Source organism: Sciurus vulgaris (assembly GCF_902686455.1).
Source record: "Sciurus vulgaris genome assembly, chromosome: 12".
NCBI lineage: Eukaryota > Metazoa > Chordata > Mammalia > Rodentia > Sciuridae > Sciurus > Sciurus vulgaris.
The window spans coordinates 39,525,298-39,547,369 of record NC_136473.1 but is presented as its reverse complement, the minus strand read 5'-3'; the positions used below and the strand labels follow the sequence as shown (position 1 = coordinate 39,547,369).

General features: G+C 34.9%; 1 protein-coding gene across 25 annotated transcripts in view; it reads right to left on the bottom strand.

Annotated features, from left to right (window-relative positions):
• PARD3 (par-3 family cell polarity regulator) overlaps nucleotides 1–22,072 on the bottom strand; it is a 685,332-nt gene that overhangs the window by 137,249 nt on the left and 526,011 nt on the right. For all 25 annotated transcript variants that reach the window (XM_079107658.1, XM_079107657.1, XM_079107667.1 and 22 more), the window contains one exon: nucleotides 10,451–10,693. In XM_079107658.1, the coding sequence (XP_078963784.1) occupies nucleotides 10,451–10,693 (243 nt within the window). The remainder of the gene's footprint in view (nucleotides 1–10,450; nucleotides 10,694–22,072) is intronic.

The window sequence follows — 22,072 nt, the reverse complement described above, 5'->3', positions numbered from 1 at the left end:
TTTTAAATTAACTACTGTTTTTCCTTTAGCTACACAAAATCAAACTATGGGGTAAAGATCAAAGAAGGAATGAAGGGGAAAAAACCGAAAAATCGAATAGTTATCCACAGCAAGGACTTAGGGTGCCCAAGGAAAAGCTCCAGAACATCTGGGAAGTTAATTTAAAAATGGATTGTGGATTCAGGGCTTGATAAATTTTCCCAAGAAGTCGAAAATGCATCTCACAACAGGGCTCTGCATAAATCCTCATGAATTTATATTAATAGTGATTGATATTCCATCCTTATGCAGGAGCAAAAAAGAAAATAACACCAAAGTAAAATCACTAAATACCAGTAAGATTGGTACTTGCAGCCATAGGTTTGAAATGCCAAAGGGAAAGGGGAACCAGACTGTTAGGTCAAAATAAAAAGACGAGATATTGTGCCAAACTGCATATCAAGCAGGATCTTGGAGCTTCTGTTAGAGGCCAAAATCAAATGAAATACCAAGCAGCTCAATAAGATTTGGGCCACAGTGTGGTCAGCTCATCATCAAAGACCTAAAAGTTCAGTGCCCTGTGAAGACAAAGACATTAAAACAAAAATGAACACACTCTGCTGGAGGACTATTTATCTGATAACCACCAAAGTCTAAATAGTTTTTGTTTAGGCCCATATTTCTGCAGAATATTTAAACTTTCCCTAAGGCTAAAATAAATATATAAATAAACAACCCACATTACACGTTACTTCTACAAACAAATTGTGGTTTCAGGCAATGTTAATCAACAAAAAGAATTAAACAAGAAGTCTTTAAAATTAGCCATGACCTTATTTATGGCTTCATTACTTTCACGATTTCATTTGTTGGGTTGTTTATGTCACCTCGGCCTTTAATTTAATTGCTGCATCTCTAACTATATTAGAATAGCTTAATGAATGGTGGTTGCTTGTTTTTCCTACCAAAATTTAACATTTGCAGAACTTATAACACCAGAAAGCTATTTAATTCACCCATGTATCTGGCGAAATTGGATTTATATTTTTAGACTGATCCCCTGTTGGCAAAAGTAGTATGTGAATCAATACGACAGTCTGATATAACTGAAGATAAACCTGAAGAATGAAGTCTTAGAGGCCTCAAAGCCCTATGCTGAAGATTTAGACTGCACCTTGGAGACAATAAGCCACAGAATAATTTTAAGCAAGGGACTGACATGATCATATTTTATCTTATAAAACTTCAGGTCTTGGGTGCAGTAGGAATTTGTGAAAAACAAGAATGGAGATGAAAGAAGTTAGGAGACTCCAGCTAGGATCCATGTACAGTGCTACAGAAAGAAAGAAAAGACTTGGAATTATTTTAAATGAAATCTTGGCAGGGCTTTGTTCTGGACCATCATAGGTAGGGGTGGGCTACTGAAGAAAGATTCTGGATAGAGTGGATGTATGAGTGATGAGATTAGGCTGATGAAATGAGAGGGGGTTTAGGATACAAATAATAAGAAATGTAAGTCTAGAAAGGTTGACTTTGAGTACCTGCAAGGCACAGGAAGATGTGGGCCCAGCTGATGGTGCTAAGGGAATCTGGAAAGAGAGGACTGGGCTAGTACAGGTTAGGCACAACCAGTGCCTCCTGGTAGGTAAAACCTTAACCAAGAATGGCATGGACAAAGTAGTAGAGATCTATAGTTATTTCCCTAGGAAATTCAAAATTTAAGGGAAAAGGTAGACTAGATCTTCTACAGAGACTGTTAAAGAACAGACAGAGCAAGCATGCAAATTTTCATAGACAATAATCCATGGGACAGAAATTGGATCTTCAACAGACAACCAATCTGTTGACATTTTAACCTTAAATTTGCCAGCCTCCACACAAGTGTGAGAAATAAATTTCTGTTGTTTATAAGCTTGGTTAAAAAAAAAAAAAAAAAAAAAAAAAAAGTCAGAAAGGAAGATGGAAGTAAAAGAAAGTAGTACTGGAAACAGAGATGACAGTTTCAGGAATGACAGTTTCAGGAATGCTGGAGTAATCCACAATGGAAATATTCATTGGATCAGGAATTTTGGAGGCCAAGAGAAACTGATAGGCTGTGGATGCTGTGACAAATTATAAACTTACTGCTTGAAGATGACACAAATTTATTATCTATTGTTCTGAAGGTCTGAAGTCTGAAATGAGTTTCACTTGGCTAAAATCAAGGTGATGGTGGGTTTGGGGGCGGGTGTTCTTTCTAGAGGCCCAGGGTCAATGCTTCCTTTATTCCAGGTTCTAGAAGTCACCTGGATCCTTTGTCTTGGAATTTTTCCTTTTCTTCAAAGCCAGCAGTGTATCATCTTCAAATCCTCTCTGATTTGGACTCTCTTGTCTCTCCCTTTCACTTATAACATCTGTTGTGATAATATTGGGCAAATCAATATAATACAGAAAAATCACCCTCCATTTTAAGATCCTGAACTTAGCCAGGCATGGTGGTGCACTCCTATAATATAATAAAGCTGGCTTGGGAGACTGAGACAAGAGGATTGCAAGTTCAAAGTAAGCTTCAGCAAATTAGCAAGACCATAAACAATAGAGCAAGACCCTGTCTCAAAATGATGGTTAAGCACCCCTGGGTTCAATACTAGTTCAAAAAAAAAAAAAAGAAAAAAAAAAAAAAAGATCCTGAACTTAATCTGCAGCATCCTTTTTGCCCTATGAGATAATGTATCCACAGGTTCAGGAGATTAAGTGTGGGGAGCTTTGGGGGATCAGTAATATGATACACACAGAACAAATGAGATATGGGAAAGAAGATAATAGCAGTCTATATCAAACTAGATTTACTCTTTATCAAGAAGTTTGGGTTAGATGTGAAGAGGGAAACTTGGGTAGAAAACAGATTGATGGTAAAAACTGATTTTTAAAAAATAAAGTAAAATTGACTTTAGCCTATTTATAGGCTATGTGAAAACTTCATTGGAGAGACCAAAGCTAAACATGGCAGCTGATGAGAGATACTCATGCAGTAACCTCCATGGAGGAGTAGAGCTAGCATCCCAGAGACTGCTCACAGACCTGACCTGGAAGGAGGGCCACTGATCTTTAGCAGTGAGGACTGAGAAGTATCAGGTGCAAATGTGAGTGGGTTATGGCTCTAGAACATGTTAAAGAAAATGACAAAGTTGGGAACATTTGCTGAGTTAGCTAAGGTCGGAAACAGACAGATGGCAAAGGGCACTGAGATCAGCCCCAGCTGGATGGAGCACATGAATTAACAATGGCACCAACCTGTAAAACTTACATTACAATGACATTTACTACCTTTGAAAATTACTTTCTCACATTTCAAGAAAAGCAGAGATAAATAATATTAAGTAAATGGAAGTAAAGTGGTATTTGACTTTTTGAATAGCAAATGCAACTTTGTTATATGACCCACCATTTTTAAAAGAGCACATGTTTAATAACTGCTTGTACCTAAGAAAATTAGTTTTGTTCTGTGTTTGCCAGACTTCCTTTTTGACACAACTGGATTCCAGTCTTAATGGGGGGAAAAACAAGTTCACAAAGGTCTTTTCTTTCAAAATTGGCATTTTCTCTTTAGTGGTAAAATGCATGCAAAAAGCATATGATTATGGTATTTATGTTTCCATTAAGGTGTCCTCAGCAAGCTAGGGGAGTATAGCCTACTATTTTCCTGCTATTTAGATTTATAGCAGCACAGTTCTTATTTTATTTCAATTATATTTGAGGACAATGCACTCCTGGAGGCAAATGATTGCATGGTGACAGTCAGCAAATGTCCATTAGAGCTGTCTTTTTGTGAAGTTTTTAACTACAGATTCTGGTATCTGGATATAAAAATACAAATTGCATGGTGTCCTCAAGTAAATAAAAAACATATTGACCAGAATTTCATCATGCCTTTGTTAGAATTCAAAGCATACTAGACTTTCAAAATTGGAATTATGGTAACTTGTACAAAAAGAAATTCTTTGGTATGAAGACACACTGAAATAAGTTTAGTGATAATATCACACCTGCAAGATGATCGTTTAAATAAAATGATGACTGAATCACAGGTGAACAATGGAAATCATGAATGCCAGGATAAAACTGTGTCTATGAGGATTATTGATGATTTCACAGCTTTATTACTAACAAACTAACTCATATTGGAGTTCCAATTTTTTTTTCCCCTATTACCTCAAGAATAATGCTTTTCCAAATTGGATGGATCAGTGGCAGCAGAGTCAACTAGAGTGCTTGTTTAAAATATGAGCTCACAGTTCTTAACCAGACCTACTGGAATCAAAATATCTAACATCTGTGAGAAGCATTTTGAGTAATTTTGGAGAACTCCAGGTTCTTTTATACACACTAAAATTTGAAAATGCACTGTTTTAAAATGCAGCCTATGTTAGTCAGCTTTCTATTACTATAACAAATACCTGAGATAATCAGCTTATAAAGAGAAAAGGTTTATTTTGGCTCAATTTTGGAAGTTTAGTTCACAGTCAATTGGTCCTGTTGCTTTTGGGTCTTTAACAAGGCAGGACCTCATGATGTGAGTACATGGTGGAACAAAGCTGTTTACTTCATGATAGCCAGGAAGAGACCAGAGTCCCAGAGTCCCTTGAACAGCAAATTCCCAAAGATTTAAGACCTCCCACTAGACCCCCATCTCTAAAGGATTCACCACTTCCCAACAGTGCCAAAGGTTGAGACTGAGTCTTCAACATAAGGGTCTTTAGGGGATATTCCATATTCAAACTATAACACAGTCTATTACAGTTCTTGAGGTCATAATTCCTGCTTGTCAGTTCTACCAGGAGGTAACCTGACATATAAGAAATGCCAAAAGTTTACATGAGGTTTGTAGTACGTCAAGCCTCTCTTTTTCTGGGTGTCTCGCAAGCTTGCAATCAGTAAAAATTGTGGGGTGGGGATGTAGCTCAGTGGTAGACTGCTTGCCTAGCATGCATGAGGTTCCAGCTTTAATCTCCAGCACAGGGGGTAGGGGGAACCTCCTAGAATCAGTAAGAATTAGTAAGAGTTCCATGAAAGCCAAACACAAAGAACTCCAAAATTCTGTGAAAATACAAAATGAAGACCTTCACATTGTTAAAGGACAGAGTGAAATGGACGGAAAGGCCCTGTTCTTAATACCACCAGTCCTTATTCATGCTCAGATGAGACATTCTAGGGTACCCAGCATAAATACCCAGCATTCACTTTTAATCTCAGTACTAAAGAAATAATGTGTAATGTCTCGTGCTGTATGTAGTAAGTCCTAAAAGAAAGGGAAATTTTCATGATATGATGTGATTCTAGGAGAATATGTAGAGACAAAGCTATTTAATATTTAATATGTATATATAGAATTACATCTCCATTCTTAGTGTTAAGTAATAAAGAATCAGACCTTACTTGATTAATTTCAATTTCATTCCTTTCTTGTTTTCCGCATCTATGCATACTGTACTTTCCTGAGAGTAAAAGTCCATTTCCTATGTAATGACTGCAACAGCAAACTCTGGAATAGTACTTTTTATGAACTAGGCACAGTGCTGAATGCTTTATTGCTATTAACAGGGTTAATCCCACGTCTAAGGAGGTAAGGACCATGATTATCCCCATCTTACAGATGAGGCAAGTGAAGCACTGTTTATACAGCCGATGGCTGTGTAAACCAAACTCAGGCAAGATGGCTCTATAGTTTATGCTCTAGTACCAACTGCCTCTGACTTCATAGCAGAATTGTGGATGAGGTAGGAGCTGGCAGGGGATAAAGGTCTTCAGAAGTTAAAGAGGATATTTTCTAACAAACATTTTATTGATAAAATACCTTTAGGTAGAGGCTTGACAAATTAAAAGGCAGAATAGCTAAATGAGCAACATTGGAGAATTTTGCCCATTATTTAATTTCACGAATATTAAAATCATTTGACCTGGGGACAGTTTTCCAATCTGCAGACAATCTTGATCAAAACATAAGGATTCCTTTTGGGGATCTTCTGTGCACAACTTATTGTATTGAGAATAGCATTTGGCTTCATGAAACAGAAACCTGATGGTAGGTAACTTACGCAAAGAACAGGTAACAACAAGTCAAGTCAAGTCAACAAGTCAAGGGTGGCCATGCCAGTAGGAGTGCAACAGCCAGCTGCTCAAGGGGCCAACCCCACTCTTCCTCCATGTGGCCTTCACCTCAGGATTGCTAGGTGACCCTCCCAGCACCCACTCAGGATCCAAGCAGAGAATGTCAAAGGGCAAAAACTGACTCAGCACCCTTTTACGGATAGTTTTATTTTTTTGCAGTGCTGGGGATTGTACCTTGGGCCTTGGAAATGCTAGTCAAGCACTCTACTACTGCATTAAACCCCTAGTGTTGCTCATTTAGCTATTCTGCCTTTTATTTTATTAAGCCTCTACCTAAACGTATTTAATTATCAATAAAATGTTTGTTAGTGGTCTTAACTTCTGAGACCTTTATCCCCTGCCAGCTCCTACCTCCATCATTTTAGTAAGGGAAAAAAAAAACTAGTTTTGTAGGAAGCTATCTATAGATCTGCTTCTAACTTTTATTAGTCATAACTTTGCCACCTATGGCTGAAAGGGAGCCTGGAGAAATTGAAATTTTTAGATAGGCACTTGCTAGCCTGAACAAAATTGGGATTTATTAAGCAAGGAAGAAGGGGATAAGAAGATAGTGGGCACTCGACTGGCAGTTTCTTCCACAGTGCATTGAGTATGGATATAGCAATGCATCAGCTGAGATGCAGTAACAAATAGGAAAGGTGCTCATGTCTAAGAAATACAGGATTATGAATCATTTACAGTGGTAAAATTTTGAGGTCCCTGATAAATAGGCAGGATAAAGAATAAATACACCAACATTTTTGTGAGTTTAAGTCTACTATTTATATAAAAGAGGATCTGCTTCTCTTCAGCTTCTCACCAACAACGAAAAATCAAAATGTTACCAGTGATACCAATAAAGACTAAAAAAGGCATCATGATTAAAGCATGTAATTAGATAATAGACGACATGTCAATAAACAGTCATGAAAATATTCCTAGACATAGTATGATGCTATCCTATAAAAAGCATTTCATAAATGATACAAGGAAATTGAAAAGATACCCCCATTTTGACATTAAATTCATTAAGAAAAGAAAATTCTGCATTCTACTTTCTTACTGAATAAAGAAAATCCAAGAAGAGATGCAGGCCACACTTCAGACTGTCACTTCTTTATACTGCCTGCACTCCCACAAAATCCAAAAATTTGAATAGTAAAGTTCATCAGAGACAGATTGCAAATTTCGGTGACATTTAGTGAGTAGATAGGAGCTTGTGCTTTGTTTATACAAGAAATAATCTCTAAGGAGTTTCAAGTTTTGTGTTTCCATTAGGATAATTTTTTTAAAGAGTTAATATAAGTGTATTCTAGATCATCTTACAGGCATGTTATTTTATTGTCAGAATTGAAGTTTACAAATATGAAGGCACCAAGAATTTACTTTCACTGTCTCAACTTAATGCTAATAGAGGCAAGCTAGACTTTGCACATAATTGATTCATCTCTGTGATGTACAGGCCAAAGATATTTGGATAGGAACATTCAAAAGAACCCAGAGTTTTGCAGTTCTTTTGGTGATGTAATGAACATTAGTACCTAGTGCGTGGCGCTACACAAACACACTCAAGTGAACTTACCATGTAGCAGCCACCACCATATTAGTGATTTGTGAGAGAATTTAATTATTTAAAAAAAATAGTATTGGACACATTAATGCTGTTCATTTGGACATAATGGCTCTGCCATTATGTATTTAATTTTGTAAAGATGTTTGGTTTTATAGTTGTATAATGGTTATAAACAGAAGGAGTTTAGTCTTATTTTATTTTTATACATATTTAAATAACATTATAACCAAAACATTTTAAGCCAATGCTGCAGTATCAAGAGCTTGTCGTTCCATTAAAAAAAGAGTTTCTACACTACTCAAGCTTGAGATGCACTTTTCTACAAATTTCTCTCTGACATAAAAAGACAATGGGGATGATACCATTTTTTTTTTTTTTTTAACACCAAGTTCACACTCAGGCATAGGCAAGTGAAGAAGTACTTTACAAGTAGAGTAATTGTCAACCTTTTGAAATAGTGATGTCACTCATTATTTAATGGATATCTTATCCTCTGGGAAAAAAAAGTAATAAAATTAAACTTAGGTTTCTGTAATTTTTTTTTTTTTTTAATTCTCTCTGAGTAAGGATGGGGGTGGGTTGGATTATAGCAATGTCTAAGGTATGATTTTGAATTATTTACTGGTGATTCATCCCTGTGGCTAAATTTTCTTCTGGGATGTTTTCCTCAGTGGACTTTTGATGGCAATTAGTTAGGAGGCTGCTTAGTTTGGGATTCGTGTGGTACACAGCAGAAGTCATGGGAAGGGATGTTGCAGCCCAGAGCAAAGGGGTTCTTGAGCACAGAAGCCCTTTCAAAAATTTGCAGAGATCTTCTGGCAGGATTCAGTCTTTTTTAGAGCACTGGGGCTTAAAGCAACCACTTCTGACCACGAGTTGAGGGGAGATCCCTTCTGACTCTGACTCTGGTCATGTAGAACTTCTGAGCTATGTAACTGCTCAAGCACATCCACTCTTTTTAACTAGATGTGGAAATGATGAATGCTTCATCAATGATCAATAATACATTGATTAACTTTTTTTTTTTAAGTTTCCCCTAAAGTTGCAAACTGGCAATGTTACTGTTTTAAGTGTCCTTTCTCCCAAGAAAACACTTTCAATGGGACATTTACAGCCTTCAAATGCTATTTGACCTTCTACAAGCAGCTTTCACAAATATGGCAGAAACAAGTAAAAAGCTTTTAAAGGAAATGTCACTGTCATTGATAATAACTTCATTCTTTAAGTCCTGGCACATCTGTGTTAGTTAATAAGCATGTGAACCTTCTAGGTCATCACAGTAAAGGGCCTTAAGAAAACTAGAAGCCTCCTTATTCACCCATTATACTCAACATCAAATAGATTTTCTAAGAAAAAAAAAAAAAGAATATCAAAAGCACAACACAAAAAGGAAACATCAGAACAATAATCTGACTAATGTTTCACATTAAGATCTGCATCTTCATTTACTGTTTTTTGTTTTGTTTTCTTTTACATTTGATGGTTTTTAAAATGCTTCCTTCTGGGTTTGCCTGAGGGTTACATGTTGCATTTACAAACTTCTATTAAAAATAGCTGGAAGTAAATAACTAAAATATAGACTTCTTGCAAAACTGTATCAACTAAATAACATACACATGCCACAGACGAAATGATTCCAGTGCCACCTCTTGTCTTGCAAGGGTTCTTAAAGTACATCCCTAGAATCAGTGATGCCAGCATCAAACTTGGAATTTGGGCTTCACTCCAGACAAAATTCTAGAGGACAGTCAACCAATCAGTGCTTTAAGAAACCTTCAGGTGATCCTAAAGCTCACAAAGGCTTGAGAATCACTGATTTTAAGTGAAACCATGTACAAAGTACAGAGACCAGATCCCACACACAGCAACAATAATAACACTGTGAGCGAATTGTTTATGATAATACCATGCATATGTTTGACATAAAAGAAATGAGTATTATTTTCTTCATGAGCTAAACTCCATATGGTGCTTGATTATACAAATGGAGAAATGGAAAAAGATCTGTTTAAAATTATGTCAGTTAAAACTTGAAATATACACGTAGCCATTTGAAAAAAACATACAGCCAAAAGTATAGAGACATCACTAAGGATATAACCAATAAATAACAGCCAAAAACATGTAGATATTAGTTAGTATATAATAAATAAATATACATCCATAGAGATAGTTAAATTTTTAAATAACTATATAGTCATCAAAATACAGTCAACATTGTATTCCTGTATGTTAGTTATACTGGTAAACATAAATCAGACCTGTGGTGTGTGACTGCTAATTAGCAATTTCAAAACTGGCTGTACTATATTTCTCATTTACTAAGTCTTTCATAATCTAAAATTATGTCACCAAAAAAAGTGGCCCATCTAAATCATAACTGGAACAAATCATGTCATTCTCCATCTAGTTAATTAGCCCAACTGGAGCCTCTCCTAGCAATAAAAGCAAATATTGCTTAAGTAGAAGAGCCATAATTTCAAGTTTGCTTTTTATTTGAGTTATAAACTAAAGGTTGGCTCTCAGGTCTAAAACTGTTTGAAGAACAGGATGAAATATGTTGGAATCATTAGAAAAGCTATCAAAACCTCTTGCTGCTCTCTCCATTAGGCTTCGATTTGTGTAAATTCAATACTTTAGACACAACAGCTTTTAAAAGGCCATTAATAACAGGCAGTTCAGGTCTGAGGATTGATGAACAATCTACTCCCTTGTCAAAAACTATATAAAAGCTGATTTGAAAGCAATACCATGATCGCCCCTGGAGCCTACCTGTCTACAGGTGAAGGTTTGGAATTCCGCGGCTTCTTCACTTGAGCATACAAAGCATCCATCAAATGCCCTTCTCTTGGGCTCTGGGGTCTAGTGTTGAGAGCCAGGGAACCCTCATAAGAAGACATTCCCCCATACATCAACTCATCGTCACAGCCGAATGCACGATGAAAATCTTGGATTTCAGCATAGTCACGTTCTCGAGCCTGTCGCTCTCTAAATTCTCGAGTTTTGGCTTGAATCCTGTAACATTACAACAAAGATGGAATAAGAGAAACTATTCCTTCTCTAAGAACTGCATACAGAAACATTCACCAAAATATGTTGTAAAATAAATCTTCTCTCATGCAGCTACAGGAAGTGTTATAAATGCTAAGCTGTTTACATTTGATATTGTCAAGTAAAGCTATTGAAGGAACTTTGGGTGATGCAGAGGGGAAGGAGGGATGGTAGGAATGGGAAGGATGGTAGAATGAGACATACTTTTATCCTATATACATGTATGAAAAAATTTAAAATATTTATCAGTCAAAAATAAAGTTATCAAGATCATATGAAAGAAAAATAATGCCATGGATGCTAAAAACAATTTCAGATATTTTTTGTTCATGTCAATAAGATATACTCATAATTTAAATGTTAAGTTTTCATGTATTAACTGGCATTAAAATTCATCATGAACAAAAGGATTTCTGGCATCTACCTGCATAGTGCAAGGAATGAAGTGATTAAGGCAAGAAATGTTTTCTGTTCAAGTTACACGTATACACTGTGTGTGTGTGTGCATGTGTGTATACAGACATATATACATAATGTATATATCTTCCTCATTATAAATAAGCATAAACATTAAACATACTACAAAGTTTAAGCATGAATTCACACTGTTCATGTTGATTAATAGCAAAAAGTGATTTCATTTTAATGACAATGGTTTTGATTTCATGTGATGCATACAGAACCAGAGAATTCTGAGATTAAGGACAAGAAACACATATTCAGTCAAATTCTGAAATGAAATTCACATTAAAATTAAAAAGCAGCCAGGCACAGTGGCACACGCCTGTAATCCTAATGGCTCAGGAGGCAGGCAGAAGGATCACAAGTTGAAAACCATCCTCCCAACTTAGCAAGGCCCTAAAAAACTTAGCAAGACACTGTCTCAAAATAAAAAAAAAAAATTAAAAGGGCTGGGAATGTGGCTCAGTGGTTAAGCACCTCTACTGGTACCTAAATAAATAAATAAAAAGCAGGCCTTATATAACCACTTTTATTAAAGACATATTCAGTTTATTATGATTTTACTAAATTATTTGAGTATTTATAATGTCTTGATATAATTTATGCCCACAAGTCATATTTATCTAAAAATAATTAGCTGTCAGTAGAAGTTTGATGAAATTTGATGGAAAAATATTTTTGTTACACACTTACAAACTGAAATATTTATTTAAAAAGCAGTAAAGTCTTGGAAAAGATGTAGGGAAAAGGGAACACTTAAATGCTCTTGGTGGGAATGTAAATTTATCCAATCATTATGAAAAACAGTATGGACAATCCTTAGGACCCTAAACAAAGAACTACTATATGGTTCAGCAATCCTACTGCTGGGTATATGTTCAAAAGAAATAAAATCAGTATATCATAAAGATATATGTTCTTAAATGTTTATTACAGCACTATTCACAATAGCCATGATATGGAATTGACCTAAGAATCCAACAATGGATGAACTGATAAATAAAATGGGGTATATATTCCCAATGGAATACTATTCAACCATAAATTCAACCATAAAAAAGAATGAAAGAATGAAATTTTGTCCTTTACAGCAACATGGATGAACCTGGAGGACATTATGTTAAATGACAAACAAATACTGCATAATCTCACTCATATGTGGAACTAAAAAGTTAATCTCAGAGAAGTAATGAATAAAATAGTGATGGCCAGAGACTTGGAAGGCAAAGGAAGGATAGAGGCTGGTCAAGAATTTGAAGTTATAATTAGAAAGGCAAAAAACGTTCCAGTGTTCTGTTGAATATCAGAGTGACTACAGTTAATGACATATTGTCTACTTCAATACAGATGTTCCCACCACAAAGAAATGACAAATATTTGTGGAAAGGGACATACTAGTTAGTCCTTCTTTAAGCATTACACCATGTTTACTCATATCAAAACATTACATTGGATTCCATTACTATATAATGTTGCTGAAGGAAATCAAAGAATATCTAAAAAAGAGAAAAAAAAAGACATATTGTGGTCATGGATGGAAAGATTCTATGTGTAAGTCAATGTGCCCCAAACTGATAAGCAGGTTTAATGCAATTCCTATAAAAATTCCAGCAATATTTGTAGATACTGACAAGATAATTTCAAAATCAAAATTGGGTTGGGGTGTTGCTCAGTGATAGTGTGTGCTTAGTGTTCATGAGAACCTGGGTTTGATTCTCAGCACCAAAAAACAAAACAAAACAAAACAAAAAACTAAATAAAATTAATATGAAAGGGCAAAAGATAGAATAGTAAAACAATTGTGAAAAAGAACAAAGAAATGGGAGGAATCACACTTCCAGAATGCAAGACCTAAAATATAGCTACTCTAATATAGATCATGTAGATTTTTTTTAGAAGGACAGATGTATAGATCAGTGGAACAGAATAAAGAACCCAAAAATCCACAACTATAGACAACTAATTTCTCATGACTGTGCAAAACCAATTCAATGGAACAAAATAGATTTTTCAACAAATGGTGATGAAGCAATTGGATACCCATAGGGAGGAAGAAAAAAAAAAACCTGAAATTAAGTTTCAAACCTTATGTAGGTTTAAATGTAAACTATAAAACTACCAAAATTTAGAAGGAAACATAGAAGAATACCTTTAGGACCTAGTGTTTGGTGAAGAGTTCTTAGAAATGATACAGGAGCACTATCCATAAAATAAAAAAGAAAATATAAATTTGACATCATGAAAACTACAAATTATTCTTCTGTGCAAGGTTCTATTTAGAATATGAAAAGGCAGGTGCAAAGAGGGAGAAGAAATCCACAAATCACTTATCTCACAAAAGGCTAAAAAATATTCAAACTGCAACAATAAGAAAACAATCTGTGGGCAAAAAAAAAAAAAAGTGAAGAGAGATTTCACTGAAGAGGATATACAGATGACAAATAAGGACATGGAAGGATGGTCAGCATCACCTGCCATTGGGAAATGCAAATTAAGACCATCATGAGCTACCATTAGATATCTAGTAGATCAGTTAAAATAAAAAATAGTGACAATACCAAAGGCAGGCAAGGATAAAAGGAAACAAGGTCTCTCACACATTGTCATTAGAAATATTAAGTGGTACAGTCACCCTGGAAAGCAGTTTGGTAGCTACTTAAAACTTAAAAATACTCTTAATATACTATCCAGCAATTGAACTTCTGGGTATTTATCCAAAAGAAAGAAAAAATTTACGTCCAAGGAAAAATCTGCACACAACTGTTCATAGCCATTTTATTTCAAATCAGAAATAACAGAAATACCACACAACAGGCAAATAGTTAAACAAACTGGGGTATATCTATATCATAGAATGTCACTCAGTGGTCAATTTCCTGGCTTTGATGTCATCCTATAGCTAAAACCACTGTAACCACTGGCAGAACCTAGATGAAAGCACATAAGACCTCACTGTACTATCTTTGCAACTTGTTACAAATCTAAAATAATTTTAAAAATAGTTTTCTTTTTAATTCTAGAAAAGTGTCACATACCATTTTTCTCCTTTTTTTCCTACTTACACCTAGCTTATCACTAACACTTCAGTCTTGATTTTCAAAATGTTGGACCCAGAGGGTTAAATTTCCCCAGTTTTTCTTATTTTGCAGCTATAAAGTAGAAATACTTAAATTCACCTAGGCCAGTTTTTCTCAGCAGGTATCCAGTGACATTTAAAAAGGAGCTATTTGTGATTGTAGAGGACACCTAGCACAATAGGGACCCCAAGCACACATAATTAAGCAGTGTCCCTGAGCAATGGGGACAATCAAAAGTGTTTTTCATATTCCCAAAACTCTAGAGAAGAACTGTATTTCCTGAGAACTAATGGCTTCCTTAGACCAAGAGAATACTGGAAAATTAGAAATTTTTATCAGGAGAGTCCCAGATCCTAATAAATATAAGTCCCATGGATAGAATACCTCCAAGAAAAATAGCAATTCAAAGTCTAATGTCAAATTTAGCTAAAATCATCATAGCTTTTTTTTAACTATACACCATTTACCCATTTAAGAGCAATTTTGATAGAAAAGCTATTATGAAAGTTATGTTATCATAAAAGTCAGTTATCACTAAATACTACATATGCATGATGGAAAATCTTCATAAATTGAGAGATAATTTTATTGTTTGTGACACACTGTCTTTTTGACTCTGGATTCATAAAAAGGGAAGTTAGTTCTTTCTTAATGAACAGGATATTAACTTGAAATTCAATTCTCACTTATCCCTAACCCACTTGATGATTGATTTGGTCATCATCAGAGAATCACCTAATCATAAAAAATATCCAGGGGGGCCTGGGGTTGTGATTGTGGTAGAGCACTTGCCTGGCATGTGTGAGGTCCTGGGTTTGAGACTCAGCACCACATATAAATAAATTTAAAAAAAAAAAAAAAATTGACAACTAAAAAATATTTTAAAAAATATCCAAGGGTCCTCAACATTCACATAAGTCTTGAAGTTTGGGAACATGATGAAATTTTGATGGAAAAAATAGATACAAACATCATTATATAAATATAAATTCTAAAATTCTGATTTGGAGAAACTTCATAACCAAAGGAGCTGGTTTAAGACTGATTTCTAAATGACTAACCTTATGGTATATGAATCTCATTCATTAAAAGTGAAACTCCATTTGGAAAGTATAGCACAGCTAGAAGTTATCATAAAAAGAGAACAGGAACATAGTCTTCTCAAGGGAAGCACACTTCCAAATAATCTCCCCAAATTTCTTGTACCCTCAGTTTCAGTATATTACTGTTGGGTCCTGGATTTGAATACTCTTTTTTTCTAAATTACACAGAAAAAAAAAAATTCCCTGGATGTCAATTTCTAAGTATCTCCAAAGAAATGTTCGGCTGCATGAGGTACTATTCAGAAAGCACAGCTCTTAATTGTTTTCTTTTACCCAAATTGAATCCAATGTACATCACAGTCCCATCACACTTTCTGAAAACACTGATTTTTTTTCTCTTTAAGTTCCAATAATATAATAAGTCACATTTTCATTGCTTACCTTGTCATCAACAATGTATTTTATCCCCACAGTTTTGAAAGCTGATCGCACCATTCCTTTTCACCCTGACAGTTTATGCTGGTCATGAAAACCTTAGTATAAAACTGTAGTAGACCTGTGATCCACCAAGGGAGGATTGCTACTGCAAAGGCTAATCAACCTGGTTACCAGCATGAACTACAGTGCACTTCAAAGTTCATTGTAAAAATGAATGCCAATAAGATTTGCTATGCAATGACAATTTTAAAATCCAGGAGTATACAGTGGTTTTTGTGAATTTTAGTAATGATTCACAAGCAAAATTAATAAGTCACCAATGATTTGCTTTATTATACTCTTCTATAGTTGAATGTCTTATTTATTACAAAGTGGACTTTGTAAAACTACCAGCATTTCTTCTGATAGTGACCTGTTAGAAATTGATGCCCCATTCTGTGTAATTTGAAAAAAAAAAAAAAAAAAAGAACATTCAAATCTATGTTACATATTTTAATTTTTTTATTTGGAGAAACTTACTTCAGAAAAAAAATAATATTTGGCTCAGGGGAAAAATATTTTCAGTGTTCTAATAAAAATAGCATGGTTTCTTAAGGAAACTTTAAAAAGAGATAGTATCTTGCAGTTGAGCTCCTAATGGTTCCAGATGGTCAATGCTATAAAAGGACACCCCCTTCATTCTTTTATTGTGACCCCGAGGTCACAAATTATCTCTAAGATGTAGGAGTCATTAGTTTTTCTCAACAGTCAGGTTGTTGTTCAGCATTATCCATTCCATTTATCTCAGACCAACCCTCAGCAATGACAGAAGAAACTGATTAGTCCAAAACTTAGCAAAAGAAATAAATGTCTATTGCTTTATGCATCTCAGCGAGTCCTTCCTAGTTATAAACAAAAGAACTATTCTGAGGTTAAAATTAGTGCAAGCAGCTGTGCGGACTGACATTGATAGACAACAGCATACACTATTTCCCTATCCTTGAAATCTGAGGGAAAAAATTGAAACAACAATTAAAACATTTTATCAAGACAAAAAAAAAACAAATTAGTGAAGAACTTATTATTTCGATTTGTTATGTTGAAACATAAATATTCACACCTTTTCCTTTTGCAAAAAAAACTCTTTTCCATTATGATAATGAAATTGCCTTGAACCTGCATAGAAAACAATACACAAAATAATGTAATATACTAAATAAAGTAATAAGGTTAATTTCTTTCCTGCTGTCACTAAATTCATGCTAACAGTCTCTCTTCAGCTTGACATCAATTAATGATTTTAATTCCAGTCTCTTGTCACAGTGCTCACCACCCTTTTCTCTAATTAAAATGGATGATGCATGATGAAGATAAAACACACAAGACTTCTGTTCTTGTAACATTTCTATTCATTAGTATTTTTGCTTTTACAATAAATGGCTTTTAGCACTAATTGCAGTAGACTAAAATGGAAAGAACTTTTTTATGATTATGAAGTATAGTCTTTACATATCCAGAGAAGGTATGAGGCATGGGAACCACAACTGCCTGATCAACTCCTCAGGATGGAAAATCAATGCTGTACTAAAATTAGTTAGTTAGATCACAAAACACCTCTACCTTCAAAGATAGGAAGCTTCAATAAAGAGTACATTAAAAAAAAAGTTTAGAAGAAATAGAAATCGGCCTTTAATTTTTATTTATTTATTTATTTACTTTTTTTTTTTTTTTTTTTTGGTGCTGGAGGTTGAACTCTTCCCATATTCAATCCCACCTCCCTCCCTCAAGTACCAAGGGGTATAGACAGTCTTTTTTTGTTTGTTTTAGTACCAGGAATTGAACCCAGGGGTGCTTAACCACTAGCCACATGCCTAGCCCTTTTTATCTTTTATTTTGAGATAGGATCTCACTAAATTGTTTAGGACCTTGCCAAGTTGCTGAAGGCTGGCTTTGAACTTGTAATCCTTCCGCCTCAGCCTCTGGAGCCACTGGGATTACAGGTGTGCAAAGCTACACCCAGGAAAGGATGGATAGTGTTTTAACTGCTTAGATTCTTTAAAAATTATGATTGTATTACTAGTTATTAATAACACTGTGAATACCTTCTTTTATCTATCTTTCAACTTTTACCGTTGTATATTGTAAAACTGATATCATCTCATTAGTATTAATGATGCAATTTAACTTATCCCCCCACCTATTATAATTTTGCTAAATTGTATGTATTGTTGGAAAATAAACCTAGCCACCAAACTATCATCTTTATGAAGCATTCACTATTAACTCTGGGCCCACGAATTTGTCCTTTGCAAAGCTAATCAATCACTCATTCGCAATTCCTTATTTTACATCTTTTTTGTGCATGCGAGGCAAGTGCTGTGCTACTGAGCTATATCTCCAGTCTTTGGGACAATTTTTTTAAACGTTAACACATTAAATATTTCTGTTTTTTAATGAAGGTAAGGAAACAATGTCATCATAAAATAAATGTTGATAAAATAAGGAAGAGAGAATTCTAATGAATAGAAGCTGTATGCAGAAATGCCAGAAAAACTTGCAAAATGACACACCAACAACTAGAAGTGTACCAGTTAAGGACACAGATAGCTCAACAGTCTAGTGTTAAAAACTAGGCTTCAGGTCAGGCACAGGGGCGAACGCCTATAATCCCAGTGGCTTGGGAGGCTGAGGCAGGAGGATCATAAGTTCAAAGCCAGCTTCAGCAATGGGAAGGCACTAAGCAACACTGTGAGACCCTGTCTCACCGGGACTGGGGATGTGACTCAGTGGCTGAGTGTCCCTGAGTGCAACACCTGGTACCCCACCCTCCCAAAAAAACCCACAAGGTTTCAATGGATGATTATAACATTAAATAGTGAAAAATTTCAAGCCATGTATTTCTTCAGTGGATCTGAAAATACCTCTCACAACTGGGAGGATTTTTTAAGAAATTCATTAACTTTTTCATATCTCCACTATGAACATTCAGAATCCTTGGAAATATTTCCAAGCACAACTTACTATAATAAATATAAGTGATAATACTGTAACACTATCATTTGCCAAATAACTACAAAATGTGAGTCAGCTACCATTATAATACTCACCTAATAGAATGAATAACGTATGAGGTAAATATTATTTGAAGTTAAGGACTTTGATCAGAAATAAAAGCTACTATTTCTATCTTTTATCTATTACTATCTATCTATCTTCTATCTATTTCTGTCTTTCAAACTGTCTTTAATTCTTTCTGTCTGTACTTATCTATCTGTTCATACATATAGACATTACCTTGTTCCAGAAAACTTTCAACGTAATTGTCTAAGAATCCTTAAAACCCAAAATAAATCAAATGGTAAATAGATGCCAACTTTTTAAAGTACACATGTATGGAAATATGTATTTTGTAGGAAAAAAATAGGTGGCATACACCAATATCTAAATAGTGATGTTAATACAGATATATTTTTGTTTTCTTATATTAAATTTATAAGTTCTACCCCAAAGTTTCTGTAGTTTTAGAATTAGATTATCTTGGAATTAGAGCTCATGTTTTTAGCAGGGGAGAAGTATGTGGGAGGGAGAAAACTGAAAAAGAGAGATAAACATTAATAAGATTCATGAGTACACAAAACAAAATCCATAAAGCAGAGGTGTGTCCTAAGCCTGACTTTAAACTCCGTCACAGCTCTACATAACAATCAGCTCTGGTTTCTACAGTCAGTCAGTTGAGTGAGCTGGACATGGTTGAACCAGAAGCCAAGTCTTTACTTCACATCAGTATTTCCCCAGGACTCTGAATTCTGAGAGATGTTAACGTCCAAGAACAAAAAGAGTAGATTGGATGAATGTCTTCTCTATTGGGAGAATGATCTTCCCTAAGTTGGGAGAATGATTCTATTATTCCTATTTTGGTACTTTACAAGACACATCACAAGTTAATAGAATTTGGAGAAATAATGAAGTAAAGAAACATGCATAAATTGGTTTAACTAAGTATTTCTCAAATGTATTTGTGTACACCAAACACTACTGCTTAACCCTTTTTTATCCTGCTAAACACTGTTGGGGATACCCTGTGCCACAAAGTATGTATACTATCATTTACACATCAGTGGAGATATCATTGTAGCAAAAATAGAAAAATAGATCATTTAATTGAAATTGAACATGTTCTATTATTTGGTTTTGAAGCTCAAACCTTTCAAATGGCAGAAACAAACTAAACAGGGATGCTGGCTCTACCAGGAAAAGGCAGTGAGCACTGCACTCAGGCCTTGCTCAGTGTGCCAGCTTGTGCTCAGTGGGCCCAACAGTATCTCTGAAAGGCTAGGTACCCAGGTTTGGGGCTCACAACAATAAGTTAAAATAGTACAACTCAGGACCATTAACTTTACCCTTGGCATCACCCCAGACTCCCTCTTCTTAAGAAGAGATCTGGGTTATGTGAGCTCAAACTTGTGGCAGGTAGCCCTAGCAGAGCCAGCAGACAGACCCACACTGGGTTGTTCCTCATCCATTGCTTCCACTTGGACAGCATTTACTCAAGACCTAAACTCCCAGGGTTGGCAGCAGGTGGAAAGAAGAGGAAGAAGTTAGTAAGAATGAAATCAAATTTAATCTTAGATCTAGGCTCAGAAGAATCTAGTTTACATTCACCATCAGAATAAATCTTAACCTTGTAGGAAAAACATTTTAAATCATATTCACAGTCCTTTCAATTTTTCAATATTTATATCTTAAGTAATATTCAGGCTTCACAGATGTATGTGGGCGAAAAAATATTTTGGTTTGTGGACATGTCATAACTCATAACTAAGGAATGTCAGGTTTTCTATTTTTATATGGAATCAGCCAAAATGATTTTTGGAACTCAAATAGTTACAGTGGAAAATAATGTTATAGGAAATATTTCACTGCCAGTCAGCAGAAGGAAAAGCTGTGATGAGAACATAAGCAGAGGTTGATTTATTTTCATCAATTCCTCTAATCAAACGCTTCCTAAAGAAGTTGCAGTTTCTATTCTCGAAAGGAGCATTCCATTGCCAATGTCAAAATACAGAACAGAAGGGATAACATGCAAAGAAGAGTCACCTTACCAAAATGACAAACACTAAACACACTCTTAGTATACCCCAACAACCCTCATGCATTCACTCACTCTATTACATGAGTTTAAACAAAACATAATTGTAAAAATTGCTATTGAAATACAAAGCCAAAGTACAATAATTCTCTTAAATTATGATCCTAATTGATTTTTTTAATGGGCCAGTCACTTGTTCCTTGACCCTAAAAGATTTTTACTCTAAGCCTCCTGGACATTGTAAATTCATTATGACCAACCTAGTTCCCAGAAGGATTGCATCATTAGAGGTACAGAGATGGAGATTAAAAGTAAAACTGAGAAGTGAACTGTGCCTTAGGCAAATTAATAATACAAGTGAAAGCATTATGAAAAAATCATTGTTTGGCTAGAAATATCTGATGATGCATTACAAAAGCATTTTGGGAAATGTTGATAGAATTCTGCATTGAAACACAGAAGTCACCTTAAACTGCAAAGCAGGAATATTTAGATATGAAAAATGGTACAGGATTAATGAACCTATCCCCTTTGGCAGGTTGTAAGAGATGAAAGAAATAGAATGGTTCTTTCTATCGCTCTGATTGCTCTCTAAGTAAATGCCATATTTGCCTGTGGATGAATCTGAGCACATACATTTACCTGGTAGGTTCTCTTTTCAGGCACGGGAAACTCTTTAGGACAGAAGTTTATCTTCTGAGCAATTAAATATCATACTATGCATGCAAAGGAATACTAGGCACTGTCCTAAAAATAGTGAGCTTATAAATAAGTTCTGAAATCTCAAAATTTGTGAGAAATAGTGGGAGTCCTAATAAACAAGGCAATGTGATTTTCTAAAAAATAAAATTGGGAATTGAAATATATAACTCAGCAAGAATACTTGTATAGCATGCAGTCCTCAGCACTGCCAAAAACAAAATAAATAAATAATTAATAAATAAATAAGTAAATAAATAAATAAATAAATAAACAAAATTATGGAATGAACCAGCAGTACAAACCCAGACTTACATCATAAAACTCCCATGTTGTTCCCATGTATATATTCTGGAAAGTTACAGAGAATCAAAGTAATCATTCCACTCAGACAAAAATAAAACAAAAACATACACACACACAAAAAAAGGAGAACCAAAAACCTTAGAGATATTAAAAAGACGAATAAAAATATCCAAACACTAATCTCCTTTAAAGAAAACAGTCCTGGGATGACATTTTTAGTTTTGGGCATTCATTTTTGTAAGACTGAAAG